Source organism: Aethina tumida, chromosome 3 (assembly GCF_024364675.1).
Source record: "Aethina tumida isolate Nest 87 chromosome 3, icAetTumi1.1, whole genome shotgun sequence".
NCBI lineage: Eukaryota > Metazoa > Arthropoda > Insecta > Coleoptera > Nitidulidae > Aethina > Aethina tumida.
Window position 1 is genome coordinate 24,580,600 of NC_065437.1, and position 24,776 is coordinate 24,605,375.

General features: G+C 30.9%; 1 protein-coding gene across 1 annotated transcript in view; it reads left to right on the forward strand.

Annotated features, from left to right (window-relative positions):
* The window catches only part of LOC109593980 (max dimerization protein 1), a 186,785-nt gene that overhangs the window by 152,101 nt on the left and 9,908 nt on the right, over positions 1-24,776 (forward strand). Inside the window, exon 4 of the mRNA XM_020009123.2 lies at positions 11,294-11,408. Within this exon, the coding sequence (XP_019864682.1) occupies positions 11,294-11,408 (115 nt within the window). The remainder of the gene's footprint in view (positions 1-11,293; positions 11,409-24,776) is intronic.

A 24,776-nucleotide genomic window follows, 5' to 3' on the forward strand; every position in this document is an offset into this window, starting at 1 on the left:
GGCAACGTAGGGAAACTCATAAGTGGATGCAATGTCTTGTAAACGGGAAGACGGTGTTCGTCTTCCGGAAATTCACAAACATCTCTGCTGACTGTGTGCACAATCAAGTTACAACATAACTGTCACTGCACTCGGCATATTGCGATGTTTGTCTTCCACTTCAGCTATGCAATACAATTTGTTGTTTTCGGTGGGAATCATTGCAACGGCTCGACATTGTAGAGCCGCGGCAAATATGTATTTTGAAGTTTATTACATATATTAATTAACCTTTAATGACTGGTTACAAATAATACTTTCAAATAAAATTGTTTATATGTTGTTATAAAAATACGTTGCAATGGCTCATTATTATGTTTCTTCTATTTTCCCCAATTGAAAATTGATAACAAATAAAAATTAATAAACAAACACAGTAATAGTATAATAGTTTTTTATTTAATTATATATAAATGCTATAGAATATGCATAATAATAATATAAACCAATAATTAATAATAATGTAAGATTTCCAAAATTTTATAATTTTTTGATCACATCCCATACATATGGTTCTTATCGACTTCTGTTGAAGAATTCCTAAGCATGTAAGAACAATTCTTGTTCATGTAATTTAAATTTATCTGTATTATTAGTTGACTTCGTAATTATCCCAAAACACAAAGCTAGCATCCCCTGTTTATCCAACATCATTTCTACTTGTTCATAAGGACAAAGCAGACAATCAGGATTAGATATATGCACATCTTCCCTTTCACTGCACTTTTTAATTAATTTAATTTCATCTTCACCGGCTAGATTTTTAATGATTACTTCAAAATAAAATAAGTTTTTATGTATATTATTTACAATATTAACCCCGAAAATTAAAAATTTATTTTCATAATTGATAAATACGTTGAATATTGTTTGATCTCCATAAAAAATGTACTGCTGGGGTCGATCCCATTTACTCTGTTCTAATAATTTAACTGAGAGTCTTATTTTAATAGGTGATTTCAAAATTTTATTTAGATGTTGCGTAAATACGTGTTCCTTATATTCGAAATAAATATTTCCAATCCAGTTACAATTATAAAAGAAGCAAGGTTTTGGTGCATATTTGCAAATATTCTCGTGTCTATTTAGTTCTTTACCTTTACAAATATGTTTACATCCCTTGCCTTTGTATTTACAGGGGAAGTCAATCAATTCGTAAATCTCTTCTAATTTATAATTCCTCTTTCCAGACAGTGTAGTTCTACAGATGGGGCAGTTGGAAATCATCTTATTACACTTGTTACAAAGACTGTGTCCAACATCACATAACATGATTGGAGGTCGCATATAGTTTAAGCAAACAATGCATTCAAATTGCTTGCGTAAATTTTCCATCTTGAACGAAAATTAACTAAAATTAATATGTTATTCATACCAATTTACTTTTGATTGTTTTTTGTTTAAAATAAACACAGTCAATGTGTCTAGGGAACAGCTAAATATGTTTAAATTATTTCAATAAAACAAAAAAAATGTAAAAATATAATGAATTAATAAAAATAAGTCTGTTTTACTAATTAAATATAAACTATATTGTAAAATGATATTACAACCCCATCAAAAATTAAAATATCCAAATATTTAGTATGTTATTTATAATAATTATGCCATATTTATTTCTTTCTATTAAAAACTAATATCAGGACGGAGCACCTCAATTGTTTACCTCCCTATCGAGTTCAGATTTCGCCATTCCTCCTGGTCTCCATAATGGTTTCGGCCTCCAAAATTAATTGCCCTCCAAAATATAAATAAACCTCCTCCAAAAATTCACCACCTCACGAATATGTTGTATCCGTGCTTGGATTCCAGATTCTCTCCAGGTACGTATTCTTCCAGAAGCTGGCTCATCAGAAAAGTGCTCCGCAATCCGAGTACCCTTAAAGGGCGTCTCAGAAATAGACTTTGCTCCCGGACACGGTTTTTAACGGTTTGAGCTGACACATTCACATCGTGGGTCCTAAGAAGCTCTTGCCTTAGCTCCTGAGCTGTTACTTTCCGGTGTCTCCGAGCTTACCAAAACAAAAAGTGGTCTTGTCCCGGAGTGGTTGTCCTATTGCGGCCTGGATATCTTTCTTTTACGTCATTATACTCATTGTAACGTCTTCACAATCTGCTTATAATACTCACAAATGTGTCCTCTGATGAGCCACGTTGTCAAGAACCACCCTCTATCATTCCAATTGCTCTTAATTTTTGCTTGCCACATAGATGGTGACTTTCCATAATAATAAAAGTACTTTCATAAAAATTTGATGAATACTGGGTCAATAACCCGGAACATTATTTTATGCATTAAAAAATGTATTAGAAACTGTCTTTTTATATTTAGTTATGTTATTTTATAATTTATAAATTATTTTTTTGATTTAATTTCATTCTATTTTCTGGGTGTTCCCAGACACTTTGACTGTGGATAATTTGTATTAATATATTAATAAATAATATATTTTTAACGAGCATTTAATAAATCTCTTGTACAACAAAAGTTATTAAATGCGTTGACTTAATTAAGTACTAATAATTAACATAATTTAATGAAAAATATTTAATTTACCTGCGCAATTATGTTTCCAAGCACACTTTAATCTTACTTATTGAACTGTAAAATTATGCTTGTCTTATTTATTTATAGATAATTATTATCTTATTGATAAATTTGTGCTGTTGCTCATTTCTTAAAATCGTTTTAACTTCATTATATTGTTTTTTTATCTTATCTTATTATCTTAATAATTTTAATTATAGATAATGTATGTATTCGAAAATTAAATCACTATAAAATTAATGTATACATTTTAAGTAATTTATTACATTACTATTACTAGCAAGTTTTTGCGACAATTTGTAAATAAAAGACCGAAACATTTCGGTCCATACCTTTATTAATATATCATCTAGTGAAGTCGGTTTCTGTATAATTAGAGTGAGGAAATGAGATTATAATGCAGTCATTAAGGTCAAGCAATAATAATAAATTTGCTGGATGTTCCCAGCTCGAAGCTTTCGGATTATTTTTTTCTTTCGGTAGTCAGATAAATTTACAGAGGAGAATTTCCCCAGTGGTCAACAAGTAAACCGTAATATGGAAGATTGATAAACAATTCAGGTGAGAACCGCTGAAAAAATAGTTAGCAATATTTATGAAAGTTTGCGAAAATAATTGTTACAGAAAACGTCAGCTCAATTGAAAGATAAATAGATAAAAGAGATAATAGTCAACATCATATATTCATTTTTATGTAAAGCATTACTTATTTTATCATAAATGTGATTTCTTAAGTCATTCGCAAAATGTACAAGGTAATATTAAGAATTCAGGAATAATTTATTTTCATTACACGATAGAAAACTCTTAAATCCTATAACAGTATTGTGATATAAAATTACTCTTCTTTCTCTAGGCAATTTTAAAATATGTAACGAAGCGCTGATAAAATACCCGGCGCCTCCATACCTGCATTTCACCTATCATAAATAATGAGGTTTGGAAATGTTTTATAACAGACATGCTCCGGAACATAAATTTAGTATTATATTCTCCTGCAGTTCAGAAATTTCAATTTCACAAAAACATATATGCAACGGGCGCTAAAAACGCTCGGCTGTCAGTTACATTTCCCCCGTTATAAAATTAGAATACAACAAAATAATACGGACAGGTTTTTCCAAAACATTCGTATATAAAGTTGAATGTAATTTATTATGACACAATCTATTATTATGAGTTATGGAAAAATGGTTGCTACCAGGTTACAATTATATATTATAATAACCAAATAAGCTGTCAAAAAAATATTATGTAAATTATTTTCAGAAATTAAGTTTTAATTTTTTTTTGACGTACGTATTTATAATTTCTTGATAACACTATTTATCACTTTTGATTATTTTTATCAATTTATCCTTATGCTTGTTAGGCTTTGTTTTTGATTCATAAATTAATATTAATAAGCATATTATAACTTTATGACTGGAAAAGACAAATTTCAATTCAGTTTTATAAGATAAACAATTCACCATCTATAAATTTACAAAATATCCATAAATTGGGGCCGACACGAATATTGTGTTTAGTTTCATATTACGTATTTTTGGTGTCTACTTATTAGTTTTACTTGTTTATTTATTATAACTTTAAAAGTATTTAAATACGACCCATAATCAGAATTTACAGCATCGTTATATTTACAAGGCAATAAAACTTTAAGGCAGACTAAACTGAAATGTGATACTACCAGTTGAATTTAATCCTTTTACTTTACTTAAGTTTAATTAAAAAAAAACTTTTTTATTATTTCTGAAAGAAAAAAAAATTACAATAGGTTTTGGTTGTTTAAAGTATGGTGGATGCGCTGACCTCAAAATTATGGTATTACCATTGAAACTTAATAATTCTTTTTAAAATTGTCCTTAGTTGTTTTTCTGTCTCATCAAATATAAGTCTTTTCACAATTTTTATTGTGCGTACTGAATTAAAACGAAAATCGTTCTCTCTAGAAAAGAAAATTAGAAACATTGTTTCAATAAATCATCAAAGCGACAATCGACAATGAATTCATTGTTAACCGCTGGAAACAATGGGTCGTAGCAAAATTAAATCGTAATCCGAGTGGAAAATGGCAGTGCGTGATTTAAAATCGAAATGCCAAAGAAAATGCAATTAATTTCGTAGTTAATAACACACGCAAGCACAATCGAGTGACATATATTAGATTGACATCCGACACACACACAGCGCACCAGGACCACGCCTCCTCGCCATTGCGGCATTGTTCGCCTGTTATCAGTCCATTGTAACAATATATCGACAATCGGCCGACCATTTGGCATCGGATGCCTCCTTTCTTGCATTAATGTCACATAATCGTTCCTCTTCCTTGGACTTATTGTTGGGGCCATTCAAAAACCCAAAACTCCCAAATTGGTTGACTTTGGATGTTATTGGGATTTCCGGATCGTACACAGAATAACTGATGTAAGTGTTTTTTTTTTAATGTTGGTTGTCTGAAACCGAATTTGGATATCTCTGACCATTTCTGGAATTGATATTTGGCAGATTTGAAATAGGGTAAACACAATTTCATTAATTTTTTTCCAAACTTTATACTGGCAGGTTTTGTTTAATATAAGCTGCTTATTTCAAAAATATAAGTCACTCAAAAATTTGGATATTTTTTCAATTATAAATCATATTGAATATGTTTTTAAAATATCAACAAGGAAATCCATAAAATTTGAGATATATTAAATTATCTCTACCAAGATATAACAAAATCAAACAATTTGGGACACACTGCACACCGAATATTCAGTACAAATATAATATAATCCAAACGGCAAGCAATTATTTCCTCATTAATATGGTTCCAAACAGAATCTTTTTAGTCGCGTTTGGTTGTTTCAAAATGAAAAATCTGCATATAAACGATAAAAGAAGGTGTAAAACAATGCGATATTGTGACTGCTAAAAACAAAGTCCATTAATTAAAACCGCACAAATCTGTTGAAAGAATTCAGCGAACGAAATTAGGTTACGTGTAAATTGTAGTGCATATTTCACATCGAGCAAAAAGCCAATTGTCTACGTCGAATGCTCGTGTAATATCAAAATGTACGCTTGTACCAGTACAAATGTATAAAACTAATCCTTTTAAATTGCGGCACTCATATGCGACAGCAACATTGCCCTAATTTATGACGAAACTTTGTACCAACAATCATCTTTATTATGATTCGGTTTGCCACATTTAACATTTTGTCGGACTCGCCAGGATAAATCAACCCATAAATTGCATTTTACTTCAATGGTTTTGTTTTTGTGAAATTGTAAATTGTTGTGCCACTATTTTTGTCTTTCACTTCATCGTTTCTTACTCTCAGTTTTCATGTTTTCATAAATCAAGAATTACATGTTTCCAACGAATGTCGAAATAAAATTTAAATTATATTTTACCTTTTGCTTAAATAAAATAAACAACGTAAGTATTTAAAATATGTACTTTTATTATGTGAATGTCATACTTTCAGTACTTTAGTATACCTTATTAATCTTCATCGCAAACAAAATTAATCAGTCGCCGGCCGCAAACTGAAAAACTTTTAATTGTGTATCGCCCAAATGCCATTTTCTTGTTAAACTTGAACTTTGTAAATTCGATTACAAGTGACAATTATTGTCCCCAATTATCGTCGAAGTCGGCCCGAAGGTAGTTTGCGTTTTAATTCAATAAATAAGTTCGTTAATATTGTCCGTTCGGATACAAAACATAATTAGCCGCCTTGTGTATGTAATTTTGTGCGAATTCATTGCGCTGGTCAACCTCTAACAAAATGAGCCTGATGACCGGAGTAATTTGCACGCGATTTTACTAGGAAAATGCCCGTACATTTGGTTCCGTACCCGGCAGTGCAATTAGATTACTTATTACAAAATTAGTTTTTATGTATTGCGGGTAGTTAATGTTGTATTTTTGGTTTTATGCAAATGTGAAAGTTTAACCAATTACGTGGAATTTAAAATGTGGCAGCAGAAATTTTAAATTGTACCCAATTTTTTTATAATAAATTACATTTATTATTTTTTACTTAAAATCTAAATAATTTATAAAAATTTCTTATAAACTTTTTTACTAGTATTGTCGCATCGAAATGTTTAATAAATCATAAAAATATGAATTTTTTAATAGAAGTTTTGAAGAATTTAATAATTTATATACTTTGTATATACGTTCCTGGACAAATGTTTGGAAACCCTAAAATTAAACAATGAATGATTTAAATAAAATTACTGTACTATCTTCTGTATAAAGGATTAATAAAAATGTTTCTAAAAATTCTATTTAATTTTATTAAGATATTATAAAGTAAAATAGAATTTTATAAAAAAGACTACAATTTGTTTTCATAAGGAGTTTGCTCTTATTTTGCCATGATTAAAACTAATATAATAGTAGATGATAATAATAAATTAAATTTTAGTGGTTTCCAAACTTATCTCTTGGTAAAATGCTGAGTTTTTGTCTACTTATAATATATTTTATAATATTTATTATTTGCTATTTTAAACCATTATTTCCAAACCTTTGACCAGCAGTGTATGTGTTTGATTCAGCACTGAAAATATACTACTTTTGAAATAAAATAGTATTTTACTGATATTAATTTAATATCCATGAAATTTATAATAAATAATTGACATATAAATAATAATTTTTAATCTAATCTGTATAAATTTAATCTGTTATAATAATATATAATATATTAAATAAAATATGTAATTTGTACATAGCTGATTAAAAATTATTATTAATGTGTTAACTATTTAACATTATTTTAACACAGCATTTGTACAATTACAAAGTTAACTTTGTAGTCGACGTATTTAATTAAAACTTGTAGAGCATGAATTAGGAAAAACAATCTCAAATAAGTTTCTCTGTAGGTTCTACACATCAAACTTCTTCACCATTTACCAACAGACATACAGGGAAGATAACATCTGTCATTTACATTCTGATTGCCCCCATTCCTTCCGTAATTTAGTAAGTTCGCGGACACTTCCCGCTGATAAGACGGGTTAAGTTCTCGAAAAGATATAATTTAATTTGAGGCAAAGCACATTCCAACCCGCCGGCATGTTAGTTTAGTCACATTCGACCATTAACGAATGAACATAAGTTCTCTGACATCTTAAGTTTGGACAAATTGCCTGGATGGGGAAACTGGCACGTTTATAATTGGACGTATCTCCACAATACGAATCATATCAAAAAAGTTTACGGATGTTCCAATACCCTGTATTTTTTTTAAATTAGTTTTACTACTTTTATTATCCTTGTATTGCTTCTTAGAGTGTTTCGTTGAAATGTAATGGTAATTTTATGGTAGATCGTAGACTGAGTGGTTGCTTTTCCCGATATACAACTTTGGGTTAAGCGGCTGTTTTCTAATTTATCTAATTATTGGTGTTCGGTTACTGTTGTTTACTAGAACATCAAGTTGAATATTGAACCTTTGTTTTCCATTATGTCAGTGACAAGAAATTGGTTGGATGTGAAATCTTATACAGTCTGGATTTGGGAGATTTCTATTTTTATCCGGTTCAGTGAAATATTTACATACAATTTACTACATAGTTAGTTCTCCTTGGGCCGGCCTACATACGTCTACAACTAACTCTAATGTTTATGTAAGAGGCATTCCGTTCGAAGCTGGGTCCGTTCTGAAATTGGACCAAAACACACCACTTAAAGGAGGGTTGGGACTGACCGCCACTCAGAAATTGCATCTGTTTCTTGCAACCACCCACCGGTAAATCCGCCCACAACTTGGAACGTTGTCGGGCGAAATATTAACGGAGTCGGTGGACCTGAGGTAATTTTATGGACGGTCGTCGTCTCCCAGTTAATTGCTTTTCTCGTTACGACAAATTTGGGTTAAATGAGATGTTTCTCATTTGTTTATCGACGTTTCAAAAAAAAAGTGATAGGCAACAAGTTTATAATGAAAAGACAGCACTGAAAACTCCTTTATAATCATGCCAATTAACATTAGCAAAGTCCTAATTCCCTTTTGATGAAACTTTATTATCGAAAACATCCACAGGGACCCAACGCAATGCCGGGAAAGTTTCAAATGCGCTCCACGCTAATTTTCTTATTGTCTAACCATTCAACTTATAATTTCAAATTTAATTACGCGTAATGATTATTAAGGTGAAACTGAATTACTAAGTGCACTTCAATAATAATACCGGTGCTCCCGTTGTAGAGTTAGTTAAGCTGTCGTTAGCGAATAAAGTTGCGGAAGCCGCTAAAACGGACCGAATGCATGGTACACTCTCAAAGAGCTTACGAAGGGGGTCTATTTATAGTTTTAATTAATAAAACATACGTATAAACATACATTATTACTTGCTCTCTCCATTCGCATGCCTTTATATTAAATTAAAGGAAATTTATAAGTTAAGCTGAACAGTTTAATAATTAAATAATATTTCTTTATTTTCTTTAGCAAATTTTGCACAGAAATGTTAATGATTTTTTTATCTTTATATTTGAAATATAGCCAATAAATCATACAGACATTTTTCAATTTTGGAGTTCATGGTCTCTAAAAATGATGTTTTTATGGTATTTCTCTTTTTTCAATCGTGGAGATAACATTTTAAAGTATTAATAACTTCGTAATTCACCTTAAGAGAGTTTTTTAAAGTGCCCCAAATCTGTAAACTATTGTAGAAAGTTGAGAAATTTGTGCAGAAATTAATTATAAGTTGTCGAACGATGTTGGCCGTCATTTAAGGTTTGTTCATATTTTTCTAAAATTTGATTAGTAAGAAAAAATTTCGTTTTAAACAACTCTTTCCAAATCAAATTGAAAAAATGTTTAAACATATAATATATATGTATTATTTGAAGTCTAATTTAATTATCAATTGAGACACGAAGACAGATTGTAAGATCTGAAGGATATTTATTAAACATTGAAGAATTAAGGATAACGCAAATTTGTTTGCCCTTTAAATAAAATTTTTGGCATAAACTTGCCATATTCACTTTTATCTATTTTTTAGAAAAGTTTATGCCTTTTAAAAGCCTCTTACATATTTTCACGTTACTTTTAAAGTAACAACTTTGATATGGAATAATTCAAATAAAAATGTATAAGTTACACGTTCGATAATATTGAAGAAAACTACGTGGACATGAATATTTGAATATAACTCGACACACAACAGCAACCTATTCGAACATTATTGAGGAATATTTCAAAAATATTTACAAAGCACAATTCAGGACGATGTGAAAACCGGACCCCGCTATATTTATAGCGGCACAAATGGAACGGACAGTCTAGATATGTCACAGAAATGTAATATTCCCCAATTTTATTCTATTCCAACGGAGGAACGATATTTCTATTATTTCGTGTCAACACGGCCCAACATAATTACGAAATAGTCCCGGACATTTCGAACATTCCAGCAACATACATACTTCGATACTGTCTGCTCCCGGGCTCGGTTAGTTTTATTGGAAAAGACACATCTATCCAGGACGGGATTTGATACATATGCTGCTACTTTTAACCTGTGTAAGTCACAGTACGGTTGTTTCTAATTCTGATTAATTGGTGATATTACAACTACTAACGATAAGCTTTATTAATAAGATTTTAAAGCTGACTTATGTAATGAATATATTAATACTACAGCAATAGATTATAATCTTGTATTAGTCTGTATGTATGTCTTATTATACAAACACTAAATGTTAATTGCTTACTCATAAGTAACATAATTATATTTTAATTAATCGAAGCTATAAAATACAGTACAAAACATGTACACGCCTTTCTGCTTCTTATATTTTTAAATATTCACATCGGCAGGAACTCACGTGTTTTTCTAAAAACACGCCATCATTATTCCACGATAATTCATTTAAGTTTGAAATTACTTTTGTCGCACGACTGCATTTTTATTCTAATCGTTTGTGTTTTTAATCTAAGCCGTTATAATAATTTGCATTCTTCCTTTTTATAATTAACAAATAAAGTTGACTAACACAATTCCATTTCTATTTTCATATTTGACGCGTTCAGTTGACAAAGTTATCTTAAAATCCGTCAGCAAAGCCACCCCTGTTTCTTTACGTGTGGAATCTTTCAGCATTGTCCACTCAAGCGGCGTTTGTGACACTGTTTGTTAACGTCACTGTTTCAATTTCTGCTGTAAACAGAATCATCGATTGAGTACTTTTACAGTTGACACTTTACCGAATGAAATGAAAAACCTTCACGTGCAGAAAGATACATCAAATCTCATAACGTGAAAAGTTAAACGCCATTGGGAAATTTCTACAATTCTTTATTATAAATCGTCTACAAAACGTTTCGTTTTTCTTCACCTCCGAATCGGGTCAATAAAACCACGAGAACTTTTCTTAGTGCTCATTATTTCTTGATAATCCATTTCAGGAACAAATTAACTTTGTAACAAGGGAAACTTTTCATTGTGTACACTTGTTTTTGTTATTTTATAGCACTTGGTTTAACAGCCCGCTCTTAAATGCGCAAATAAAAACCCAGTTTAGTCCCTTTTTTATCGACTCCTTACAGACATCTATATGGTAATAGTTATGTAGCCCTAGTTACTTTATTTCGACGATTCAGCGAGAAAAATATAAACTTAGAAAAACTGTTAAGGGCATTGGAGTGAATGGAAAATAACTGCACGTTTTATTTCCAGGAGAGCTCATCTGAAGAACTGTTTAGATAAACTTAAGGATATAGTACCATTAGGGCCCGAAGCATCCAAACACACCACATTAGGATTATTAACTAAAGCTAAGAGGTTTATAGAGGTAAGTTATTTTACTGTTATTGCTCTTTGTCTGTTTTCCACTTTATTAATATGTAAATACGTCTAATACACAACTCTGTACAGAGAGAATAGGTAAATATATGATTACTCTGTGCATCCTCGTATCAAACTTGATAATGTGAGATTTAAGCACGGATTTTGATTCACATTGTAATAAACACTTGTAAGATAATAGTTAAGTAATGTGTTTCTCTTTGAGAGAGTCTTTTGTAGCTACATCCATGGTATTTTCTTAAATTAACTGCGTTATTAAAATTTCAATAGTTGTTTTTGGTTGTCGACGTTACTCGAGGTTAAACGATGAAAGTTTTGTAATATTCTAAACCATATATGGAAATGTTATCAAATGATATTCAATTTATTTTCTAATTATTTTATTACGTTGATCATTTAATGTTAATTATTTTTACCAATGTCTGTTTAATAATTTTATTATTTGATAGTTATTGTTTCGTGTTTACGTATATAACACGTCTAATATTATCGATTTGACACAAAAACCGAAAATAAAACGGTACATTTCTATAAATTGGAATACACAAAGGGAAGTTAAATAAAACTTTTCCATAAAAGTACACGGAGAAAGAGCACAAAGAGACAGTGAAAATCCCCATGAAGCCATGAAGTGCTGTCAGAACTGCTGGATTCGTCGGTTTTACCGCTGCCACTCAAGTCCGGGGCATTCGGTGTATACGTTGTGCAATTTAACAGCAGGACGGGACTGCGCCCCCTTTGCCACCCACCCACCGTTGCACGCCCTTTCTCTCTCTCTTTCTATAACACCAGCCCGTCTGTCAATAATGTATTTGACATTTAAATGCTGCCGCACGCCGGAAAGACTGCACTCGCATTGCCCCGGACGCGAAATGTCGAAGGACTTGTAACTTTTGATCCGGGCCAAATCGGGACAACATCTACTCCGTGTTCTGGGCTGCACGTATGCCTGATTCGTTCAGATGAATGCCTTGGACCGATGCATATCTTGGAGCAAACCTCGTTCTGTTCAAGTGAACGGCGATCATTTGTAGATTGTTTCTTGAAATTTTTGATAAAAATGTATTTTCTTTCCAATTCAAATGCCAGTTTCGTTGTTGAAACGTTCGGATGCAAAGCTGTTTCGTTTAAAACAGGACACCAGTATTCAAATTCTTATTACGGGCAACTGTTACTTATCGCAAAACATCACATTTGTTAACATCAGGCGTAATTCCACCGGCCATGCGGTTGGATATTGTAACATATATGTAAAATTGAATTTTTCCATCCGAAAATTTAGCGACGAGCATTTCAAAACCCCATTTCTAGGATTCGATTACTGCAACGGCGAGTAATAGAAATTCTCCACATATTTCGACACATGAGATTCGACATCAAAGTAGAACGTCACGGAATAACCTAGAACACAAAAAGTCTGTGATATATTGGATGACTGGCATGATCGGAATTAATTTTGCGAAAACTGGATACGGGATGTTTGCTAATAATGAGATCAACCGGTCGACTGAGAGTCGTGAAATCATGGAACGTTGGATTAAAAAAAAAAATTAACGAGGAAATAGAAAATGGAATCAAATCGCCGAGTTTGTATTGACCGCCCCAATTAATTTTAATAAGGATCCGGATTCACTAATTACCTACACGTTAGAGTTTTGACATCAACATTTAATTAAACGCGGATCGATATTTTGCATTTACATTTTAAATATAGTTTGAAATTATAATTGCATTTGCCGTGAGTACAAAATTAAACCAATATTTTGTTTTTTATTAAGCTCATACATTAAATATTTTCCACGATAGCTCGGAATCGATATTTTAAATTGGAAACTGTTTTCGAACACACACACAACATACACGCACATTTCCATAATTTATAAATGTAGAGAGGCTCGGCTGCAACACGATAAATTAAATTGTTCACAAAAGGTACTGCGTTTAAAAAATTATTTTACGTATACGAAAATACAACATAATCAAATTTTCATCATTCCATTGGGGATATGCATTAGTGCAAACATTATTGCATTTCTGCCACCCCTCATATGTTACAGGACGTAACTTTAAAATTTTAAATAGGAACTCCATATTTACTACTAAAAATTTGTCTGAAATATTCTTTCGTTTTTTAAACGTCAGATGCCTAATTGTTCTTAATGAAAGAGATCAAAATGGATGGTCTTCGATTTCAATACACATATAGTACCGAGCAAAAGTAGAGAAACATTTTTATTTTTCGTTATTACAAAATATGAAATTAATATTAGCAATAAAACACATAAAGTATAAAGTTTTCAACATATATTAATTATTTCATTCATCATCAAATATAAATTTGAAAGAAAATAAACATAATATTGGGTAGCAAAAGTAAAGAAACAAATTTATTTTTTTATTTTTATATTAAATTATGTTAATATTTGGTAACATATCTCTTATTTTCTCTCCTTTTGCTCGGTACTGTACATTAGTACATAAATTACTGCATCTCAGCCTTCCCTCATATGGGACAAGGTGTAATTTTTAAATTGAAACTCCTTTATTTGTATTTGTTTCATGTTTAACATAAAAATCATCATTTTTTATAAATTAAATCTAAACTTGTCACTAAACACTACTCAAAAGTCTCCTCCAGATTGATTTCAATTAACGATAAGAATGGGTTAATTTTTTACATTAAATTATACAATTATATATAAGTTTTTCAAACTGAGACAAATGTTTTCGTGGCTAGTTTCTCTAAATTGTTTAATAATACAAGACACGATTAACTTATTTAGCAATCTCCCCTTATTTCTCTCGGTATTGATTAAATAATTATAAAAGCAAATGGCCACTAGAAAATAATCATAGAGAGCAAGACCATAAAGTAAAAAGTTTGTATAATTTTGTTCATTGAAAAATAAAAAAATACACAATATTTTAAAGAATAAAATTAGATTGGCCAGTTGTATTGTAGACACAATATTAATAGAAAAAAAAACTATAAACATTATATAGGTACTGGCATCCAATTCAAGAAATACGTTCATATTTTTAATATATTCTATCTAATAAGTTGCTATAATTAAGGCCACTACTATATATGTATATGAATAGATGTGAGTTTGAAGTAAAAAAATATCACCCTGAATATAAATTAATACATCACAAAATATGTGCCTCAAACGTCTCACAAGTAAATAATATTTTCGCGGAATGAATCACGGAAACGAAAACACGAAAATTAAAAATAACAAAATCTTAACGCACACTCGGAATTGTAGTCGCAAAAATGAATTAGATAATTTCCGGTGATTTTCAGTCAATGTTTATATGAACTTTTAAATTTGTACAGTAACTGGCGCAAAGTGGATTTCGAGCGGAAATTAAACTGCGCCCAATATAAATTTGCTTTCATCAATTTCGACGCCGAGTTTGCCGAAACGAATTTGCTCCAGGAGCATTTCGGTGTCATTCGACGTTTTGTGTTTAACTATTGCAAAAATCCATCTATACGCGTTCACCGGACTGGAATTTTAAAATTCAATTCAATTCAACTGACCGTTTCCCACTTTATGGGTGATAAATTGGAAATAAATTTATTGATGTTTTAAATAAAAGTTCTTATTAAAATTCATTTTAAATCTCTGTTTATATATTTGTCTTTATTAAACGGATGTTTGATATGCAGAAATAAAGTTCAACAATAAAAGCAAAATTTATTTTAAATTTCTTCATTTTAGTGCAGTTTGCTCCTTTAGTTTTATAAAAGAGAATAAAAATGGGAACGAATAGATACCAAAGAATTTTATTTAAATTTAGATAGTATTGATGTCTTTAAGTTATATTATTTGAAAATAGTTTATTGTAAGTCAAATGCTATTGAAATTTTCAAAAATTATATTTTATATTTTGACCAACCAACCTTTTATTAGGTATTTTTTAAGAAAGGTAAAAAATAATTAAGAAGAATCTTTAGAGAAGTTATTACTGACTTTAAATTGTGTTTGTTTTCAAGTAAGGATAAAGAACACCTAAAATCGCACCGTTGCGAATTAGATTCCGGCGTTCGGAAAGAGGCGGTGCACGTATTAAATCTGCGGCGGCTTCCAATTTGAAATACACCGATGAACGTAAAGTTAATCAAGCTAAAAGAATGTTTTACGGAAGCCCGACACGTGAACCGTTCCGCAGTTCACATAAATTACCGAATAAACCAGTCACTTTACATGATTCAGTTTACATTTCGCCGACGTAACCGACGGGTCAACAGTGTTAGCGTTGAACTTTTAACCCCGTACAATGAGTAGACGAAATCAATGGACAGTGATCTACCGCACCTCATGAATTCTAAAGTGAGTGTGTTCAGGGGCCCTTTGTATGTTGATGACGAGGCCGTTCTTCCAATCGGCAAACACATCTCGAGGATGCATCCTGCACAGACACAGACCGACATATTTGCGATGTCGTTGATTATTATTCGCATATTCTGCTGGCTTGGGCCACGCTCAGTTATGCTTTCGTGGAAATTATGGATATGGGATGCGGAGCGCACGGGAAAAATTCACGTGGAAACTAGGTTGCATAATACGGAGGAGTCGAACCGTGCAACCCAAGATATACCGGGAATTTATATTATCGAATCTAAAGGATATGTGGTATGAAAATGTTTGGGGAAATTTGATTTGAAACTGGTAAATAATGAGACGATGCATCTTTTAAAAAAGATAATGTAATAAACATAATTTATATAAATTTATTATTAATTTATTCTTATCTTTTTGGAATTGATTCAATTCAATAATGAAATAAATGTATAATATACTCAATGACAAAGAAATTGTAACACTAAGAAGAGGGTGTTCAATTTTAACATTGTTTTGGAAAAAGCAAGGGATAAACGATTAAAATTTGGAAATAAAATATCAAAGATTTTAGATTATTTTTTAACAACTTTGTTAATAATGTGTCTTACCATCGAGGTTATCTAAACACTTTCCAATACGTCATGGTATTGATTCAATGACGTTGTCTATTTCCTCTTGAGGTATAGAATCCTAAGTTACCAACATTACCAAATTTTAATCATTTACTCCTCTATGTTTTACCAAAATATATTAAATTTGAACACTTCCTCTCGGTGTTGCAATTTCTTTGTCACTGAGTATATAATACACAAGATAATATATAAAATCTAATTTGAAATTAATTATACAAAAAAATGTATAATTTCCTAAATGACTGCTTCCATTTAATTATACGACATTATCTTGTAATAAATATCCGGACTAACGAGGCCGAAGTTATGAAAAAAATCGTCCCTTTTGTTAAATCCTAAAAATATACATTTAACGGGTAAATGATTCTTCGAGGAAACGTAAATTGTCTTGTTAATAAAGGAAATGCTGCTTTTTCTTGGTAATAGGATATATCTCGTTTAATTATGAATAATGGCTCTAACAGTCGCACTTCTCTTTTCACTTTTCAGCTAATGAATGTTTGTTTTGTATTTCCTTTTTAATAAGATACTTCCAAGGAAAATTTAATTAATTAATTAATATTCGCCATCCTCTGTAGATTGATACGATAAAGTAAATATGAGTGATTCCATCGCAAATAGAATCTATTAGAAGGTACTATATAAATTTAACTACGCCATACATCGATTTTAGTTAATTATTGTAGAAATGAACTTCTCCAATCACATTCTATTATAAATAGTAGACAATAGTATTAAAACTGATTTAAACTACACAAAGAACAGCAATTAACAGAAATTCAGATTTCTATTGGAAAATTAATATCGGTGATGAAAATTTAAACACTGGGACAAAACAGTACACAAAACCTTCAACTGCATTCAAAATATTAATTAACAGAGATTACTCATAAATCCGTTGTAATTGACAACATTGATGGAACTTTGTTGATAAATATAGTTTATTGCATTATCAAACAATTTTAATATATCATTAATATACTTACGAATAGTAACCACAATTGTTTTGAGCCGAATGAAATCCTACTTAGGTTTTAGGTGAATTAGAAATTTTGTTTATTTTATATATTTTTGATGAAATGATAATTATACAATAATGCGACAGATTTAATTACGATAAACTAATTAATTTGATGAATATTGTAAAAAAATATAATAATTAATTCTCTGACAGTGTATGTGGTATTGAATTCGTTATATATCAATTAAATTAAACCTAGCCACACGTAATTAATAAACAATTTGATGGATAAATGACAATTTTAGAATAAAAATCATTTCAATAGTACCGAATATCTGTAAATAATATATTATTTCTCTTTGTACCGCTCATTCTTCAATTAAATAATTGCTACTTTATTCATGACTTGCTTAGATTTGGAATTTATTATTGCCATTAATTTAATAATTCACTTTAAAGTTTTCAAAATGCTTAGTTACTGCTTTGAAGAGAATTTAATTTTAGCTAAATGTGCTCATTAATTAATTGAGTAACCATGTTTCTAACATTGACATTAAGCGTGAAAACGAGACCAATTATACTTATAAATAATTTGATCATGAAGTTTTCTGTGTACACAAAACTCAGTTTAGTTTATCTTCCTATCGAAATTTTATTGAAAATTGAGTAAATTTTACAAAAGAATGTAGAACATATGTCATTAAAATTAAAATCTTAATTATTATAAAAAAGCTTTTATTTGCAAATTTTAAAACAACCATCATCAACCTCAAATCAACCACAATTTTCATTAAAAAATCAGAGTTAATATTTAGAATAAAATTTGACAAATTTAAATTTGAATTCCTGTAAACACAAAATTCAGTTTAGTTTGCCTTTCTATCGGAAATTTATTGAGCAATTTGAGTAAATTTTTCAAAAAATGCAGAAAATATGTCATTAAAATTAAAATCTTATTTATTATAAAGAAGCTTTTATTTGCAAACTTTAAAAAATTCACATTTAATCTTTAGAATCAAATTGTACACATTTAATACAAATTGTCGTCTAATTTTATTCAATGTCCAGTGTCATTTATTCAAAGTTTGAGCACGTACACGTATTCACTATAACCATAAATAATAATTATTTTAACACTAGAAGTTCACCCACTCAGTAAACTCGCAATTCTACATATTTTCACCCCAATTAGCTCCCGTATAAATTGAATAACTAACTCGGTTTCTAACATTTTCGAAATGGATTTCATTCAAGTTGGAAGTAAGAGTAATTACGCTTACGAATAATATGCTAATTAAATTTCTAGAGTTCCATAAAACACAATTTATTTCCGCCTTTGACAGCGCATATGAACGACCCTCCTCAAAATTGACGTTTCACTTCGTAAACGTTCTGGATAATATTATATTGTGTTCCCCAAGTATTTTATAAGTAAAATGTAAATTCGATAAACCATGGTACTTTACCTAAATTTAAACTACCACTAACCAGGACCTCAATAAAATAATCGTACTTAATAAAGGCATAAAACTGAATCATTTTACATTCGCATATAATGACTAAGGTAGTTATGGCGCGTTCTCATTATGGTAATTTGAAATCTGCATTGAATTCTTGGCTAGTTAGAAATAAATTAGGCCCATTTGCGAGTTGACGGAGTTCATAATTGGAAAAGGAATATATTCCGTACAACACTGACAGCCGCTCTAAAACCTGTTCAATTGAATTCCCCGTTTGTGCGCTGCGGTCTCACGTATATTCTAGTTAATGACCTAACTGCACTACGCGGGACAAAAAATCGATCCTTTGTTGCTTTGATGTGAATTTATATTGTGAATCGACTGCAGGGTATCAATAATTTGCGAATGGGAGAGCAATTTTCAATGCCACAGCATTTTTTTGTCTTCGTAAACAATTTTATGGGACCATTTGTAAAAGTGCACCTATAGTAACTGACTACTTGGCAATTAATTTGGTTTATTATTCGGTTGCATATGCATTCTGTTAATTTATAAACTTTGAAATGATTCAAATACTACTCGATTAATCTAGTAATGAATACTTAATATAAATAATAATAATAATTTCAATTAAGTGACTTATAAATGGTCAAAACAAATTTAGACAATTCAAACATTAAAAGAAGTTCATTATAATGTTTTTCATTTTAAGCCCAAGAAGTAAAAATTTATTGTTTTGCAACGGAATACTGAAAGTTGTTAAAATTTTGTGTGTGGGACAGTAATGGCGTATCCCTTAGGGATAACGTCTAGGACGGGTATGGAAATTGATTCTCTAGAAAATGCAATGCCTGAATTAGCAAACTGACATTTATAACGTAAATATTAAATATTTTAGACAACTACTTTTGACCCTTGAATTTTTTTAAATATAACATTCTGCATAACTGACAATGAGATGGATATTTAAAGGTACACTTTTATCAAGATGAAAATTTCTAAAGTTGCTCTACATGAACTATGAGCGGTAGTCTAAGTACGACCATCCAATTTATCCATTTTATTATATTTTAATAAGTTGCTATAATTATAGCCACTACTATATATAACTCAGATTTAGAAGATCAATTTCGACGCCCAAACAGTAACCAAAACTATATACTTCACCTTCTGCACATTCTTTTTTTAAAGTTATTTGGTTTCTCATGTTTCAAATTATTATTTTAAAATGTATCAATTATTGCATAAAAGTAGTGATAAAAAATTTAAAACGATACCCAATTATTGTATAAAGTTGTGTAAATTGTACTATTGAATTTGTACGTGTTCCTTCCTAAACGAGAGGGGATAATTCGGTCCATTATGTTGTTCTAAACCATAAGAGGTGTTTCAGCATTTCGAATTCGGCATTGCTGTATACTTTTAACAAAGCTTATAAACTTAAAACTACTTCATAAGCAAATCAATTCGACAATTCAACGTTCAGATCGAAATTATTCATCAACCGTGCCGCCATAGAGCACAAAAAGGCCAATTGAAAATTGATTTCGCTACAATTTGCGAAACTTGCCAAGTAAGTGGAGGCATTCAGCGCAACACAAATCGCAGTTGTACATTCAAATGTGTATCGAATAGTTTCAAAGCAGTTAAAGGAATTTTCCATGTACATAATTTAATACAGGCTGAATTAAACCCGGTGTATTGGCATTACACAGCGAATGTAAAGTCATATGTAAATATATATTTAATTAAACATGTTTAGGTAGTTAGGTGGAATTTAATGACGGCGGAATTAGATTAGCTTAGTACGATTTATCGGGATTTCATGTTGCACCGACTAAAAGGACAAACATGGTTTTGCGTCGTGACATAAATTATTCTAATATGTGTGTATTGTGTGTTTGTATTAATATTTAAAGTTGGCTTTTGGTGATCATTGTATGCCTGCAATGTGATATCGGTTTCATAAAATTTTTACGACTTTACGTTAGCGACGACATTCCAGATTTCGAGCCGGAAAATAACAATAAAAATACTGCAGAAACAAATTGAGGCGGACGTGATATTCCATTCGAGAAATTCTAAATTGTGTATATTACTTTTTTAGGCGAATAAAAATTGATTTCGTAAACGCTGACTAAGCTCCGACGGTGAACTTTTCTCCCCGTTCTTTTTTAAAGTCACAACGTTCTACTATATTACCACCTAGTGGTTAGTCGATAAACTGATTCAGCGGAAAACTTTTGCAGTGAGAAATTTGCGAGAGAAAAAAGGACGCTAATAAATATTTGTATCAAGTTCTTGACTGCAATTTAAAGCGCTGCAGATTTATAGCTTCGCTGAGGTAAATTTTGTTCTCCTTATTTTCCGGTTTATTGTTTACCTTGTTTAATAAATATAAAATATGTTGACTCAGAATTCTAAAGTGTGCCTAAATAAATTATAAGGTCTCGTCTCTTAATAATGGAAGTTGCCGCATAAATATTTCTGTTTAATAAAAAAATGTTAATAAACCTAGAAACATTGTTTATGCAGGAAACCCTCTTAACAGTGATATATTAAATAGTTCCAGTCTATTAGCAAATTGCATGCCATTTTATAAATAAAAATGTCATGCAAGATGTCAAAATTAATTTAAAATTTTAATACTGACATTTTTCAAATTAAAACACTTTACCACAATCATAAAATATGTCATCCTAAGTATTTTTACTAATGATTAATTTTACTTTGTTAACATTAACAATAGAACCTGATTCTATATCTGAATGAATGAATAACTATAATACATTTCAAATCAAAGAAAGAGTCATTTAGATTTAAAATCAGGTTCACTTGACAATGTTACTGATTCTGAATATGTAAATAATATGTCTATCGTCACATTATCATTATTTTTAGTACCTTTTATAAGTTTCTACTTACGAAACAGTATCTCTTAAATCCCTTGTTAGTATACGATAGTGGCCATAATTATAACAACTTAATAAAATATTAAAATATACTACTTATATATACCTATTATTGTTTTAAAGAAATATATATAATTCAACTTCCCAAAACCGAGAGAAACAAAAAGAAATAGCTAAGAAGTTACTATATTTATGTTCACATTATAAGATTTTAGTTTAGAGTTTTTATAATATTGTACAAAACTGCAATAGTAAATTAATATTATTGTTCACTTTAAATAAAAGAGATATAATTATTAATATAATATACTCATAACCAAACTTATATGGAATCACCTAGTAATTACGAGTAACTATGTTCCATTGGGAAAAAATAAAAAGCAAACCAAATTTACTTAAAATAAATTTTATATAGACAAATAACAAAAATTAAAATATTAATGTCTTCTAGGAGAACATTTCCCCTTTCATCTAAACCTGCTTGTATAAGTTGTACTCTGTTGATTGAGATATTTTGTCCAGCTCCGATTCTTCTTTTAACGTAATCCATAAGTGGTATTAAGATCCTGCCAAAAAGAAAGCCACTGTAATTCGATCACACCTTCCATTTCCAAACAATTTCTGGCAACTCTGGTGATATGTGGAGGAGCATTATCCTGCATAAATAAGAAAGAAACCCCGAAAGCACTTCACCAGAGGCTTACTGCATGTTGTAATACTAAATCGACATACCCTTTACCGGTTAGGGAATCAAAGGAGCCTTTTCACCAATAATAATGCCACCATAAACACTACACTTCCTCCTTTATATATAGGAATCGATGGAGGCGCACGTAGTCTAGCTTGTCTCTCACCACCTCTTAAAACACGGATCCGCAGATTGTACTCTAATTCTGGACTCTTGCAAAAATAATACATTTCACCAATCTTCAATTGTCCATTTTTCCAGTCAAACACCAACTTAAGGAGCCAATTGTATTTTGCCTTGATAGTTGGGGAACCCTTAATTGTCTCTTGCTAAATAATTCTCAAACGCGAAGTCTTTCTAATAGTTCGACCGAAACACCTGTAGCTTGCACAAGTTGCCTTTGAAGCTCGGAATGGGATATTGTTGGATTTCTTTTTGCTATTTGAGCTAAAAAACGATACTGACCTTCTGTGATGACTCTTCCATGACTTCTCCTAGGCCTATTTTTTAAGGTTTCCAACTCAAGAAACCTGGATAAGGTCTGCGTCTGCGTCCTGTGTGTCCCCTACCGTCTGCCCACTTTCCGTTTGCGTCATGCCTTGTTCTGACAGAGCAATAATTCCTCCCTTCTGGACTTCTGATAACCCCACATAGGGCATTTTAAATAAAATTTGCGAACATAGTTAAATTGACTCCACTACTACTATACATGGGAACAGTGAAATTGACACCGCATGTACAAATCTTACTACGGATTTACATTTTTTTCAACAAACAAATTATTCGCTATTTATCTATAACTATTTTTTTTCGTGAAGAATAATTCTTATAAATATAAATACCATATAAATTTGGTTGTGTGTATGTTTGTTTTTTTTTTACCACTCCTTGAATAATTCACCCCCAACCATTTACTAAGCACGTTACAGAAAGCAGAATGCTGTTCATTTTGACCGATGGCAAAGATAAATTCGTCCCCCGTCATTTGTTGTCCTCTAGGACTTTACTACAATCTAATTATGACCCTTAAAGTCCACGTCAACCATCACTCGGGGAGACATTTCCTTTAATTATTTTTTTATAGTTTCTCTTTATTTAATTAACACATTATCCTCTATTTGCTGAACAATGTCGACGGGACAATGACATCCTTGGCTATTAGAAATCGCAGCACCTGCGGCAGAAGTTGATTACCTTTTCAAGCAATAATTTTTTAATTAAACTAAATTGAATTACGAAAAACAAAATGACATTACAGAGTTGAATTTTACGAGAATCGAAACCGGCAGACGAATTGTTTCGCGGCCGAAACAATTCTCTGAGTAAGTTCGCTTGTAATAACTGCGGACGGACTAAAGGAATTTCCGCCCATTAGGTCTTTTACGTCGAAATAATAATTAAGATCGTTGCGAGTTTTGTTATAAATTGCGGTCGATCGCAATGGCAAAAAGAAAACTGCACAAAGGAAGATTTAATTGCACTAATAAAGTAGACACGGCCGCAATTCTATCGTTGGATGCGTGACTGCTTTATTACACTCGCCCCGCCGCTCACTTGGGCCAAAATTGATTTAATTTCGACGGGAGGGTGCACTTCCGCTGTCCATTTTCCACGGGAAATTTCATTTTTAAACTTCAAACACCACCTGGTATTTTATTGGAATGCCCAAAGTCCCGGAAGTTTCAAATCTATTATTATCCAACCGAAAAATTAAACTTTTATTATATTACACGTTAGGGGTTATAAGGTTAGTTATAACCATTGGGTATCAGTTAAACTATCCGATAAATAATTAAAATTGAAATGATCAATCCTCTTTCTTCATCACTTACTTCGTTACTTGTTATGAAATAATTTTTGAAAAGCACTACGCTTTATCCTCTAAATACTTTCTTTAATAATTTTTTCTATAAAATACAAGATCAATTTTGATAAAAAGTCCTCACGGTGATAAATGAGATTATATGTTGAATAGGAAGGTGCGTACATAATTTTCTAAAAAAAACTATCGTGCGATGATTGAATGGAGATGAAAGGCATGTCAAAAGTTGGGAGTCGAAGGAAATCCGCTCAGGTGATATTTAACGCTTCGAAAAATTTAATGAGCATTTGCTGGAAAAGTTATTTTCGTGCTATAGCGTTTCACGTGCTTATAAGTTTTTTCATGAAAGAAGATTTATCTTTTAAAATTTATCTAACTTAATTAATTAATACGAAGTTCTCTGCGCTTGACAGGTCATTTAATTTTTTTTCTCCCGCTTAATTATCTGCAATGTGATGCGAAATTAATTAGGAGGTGTTAACCCACGGAGGAAACGTAAATCGTTTTATTTTCTAGGGAAAATGTAT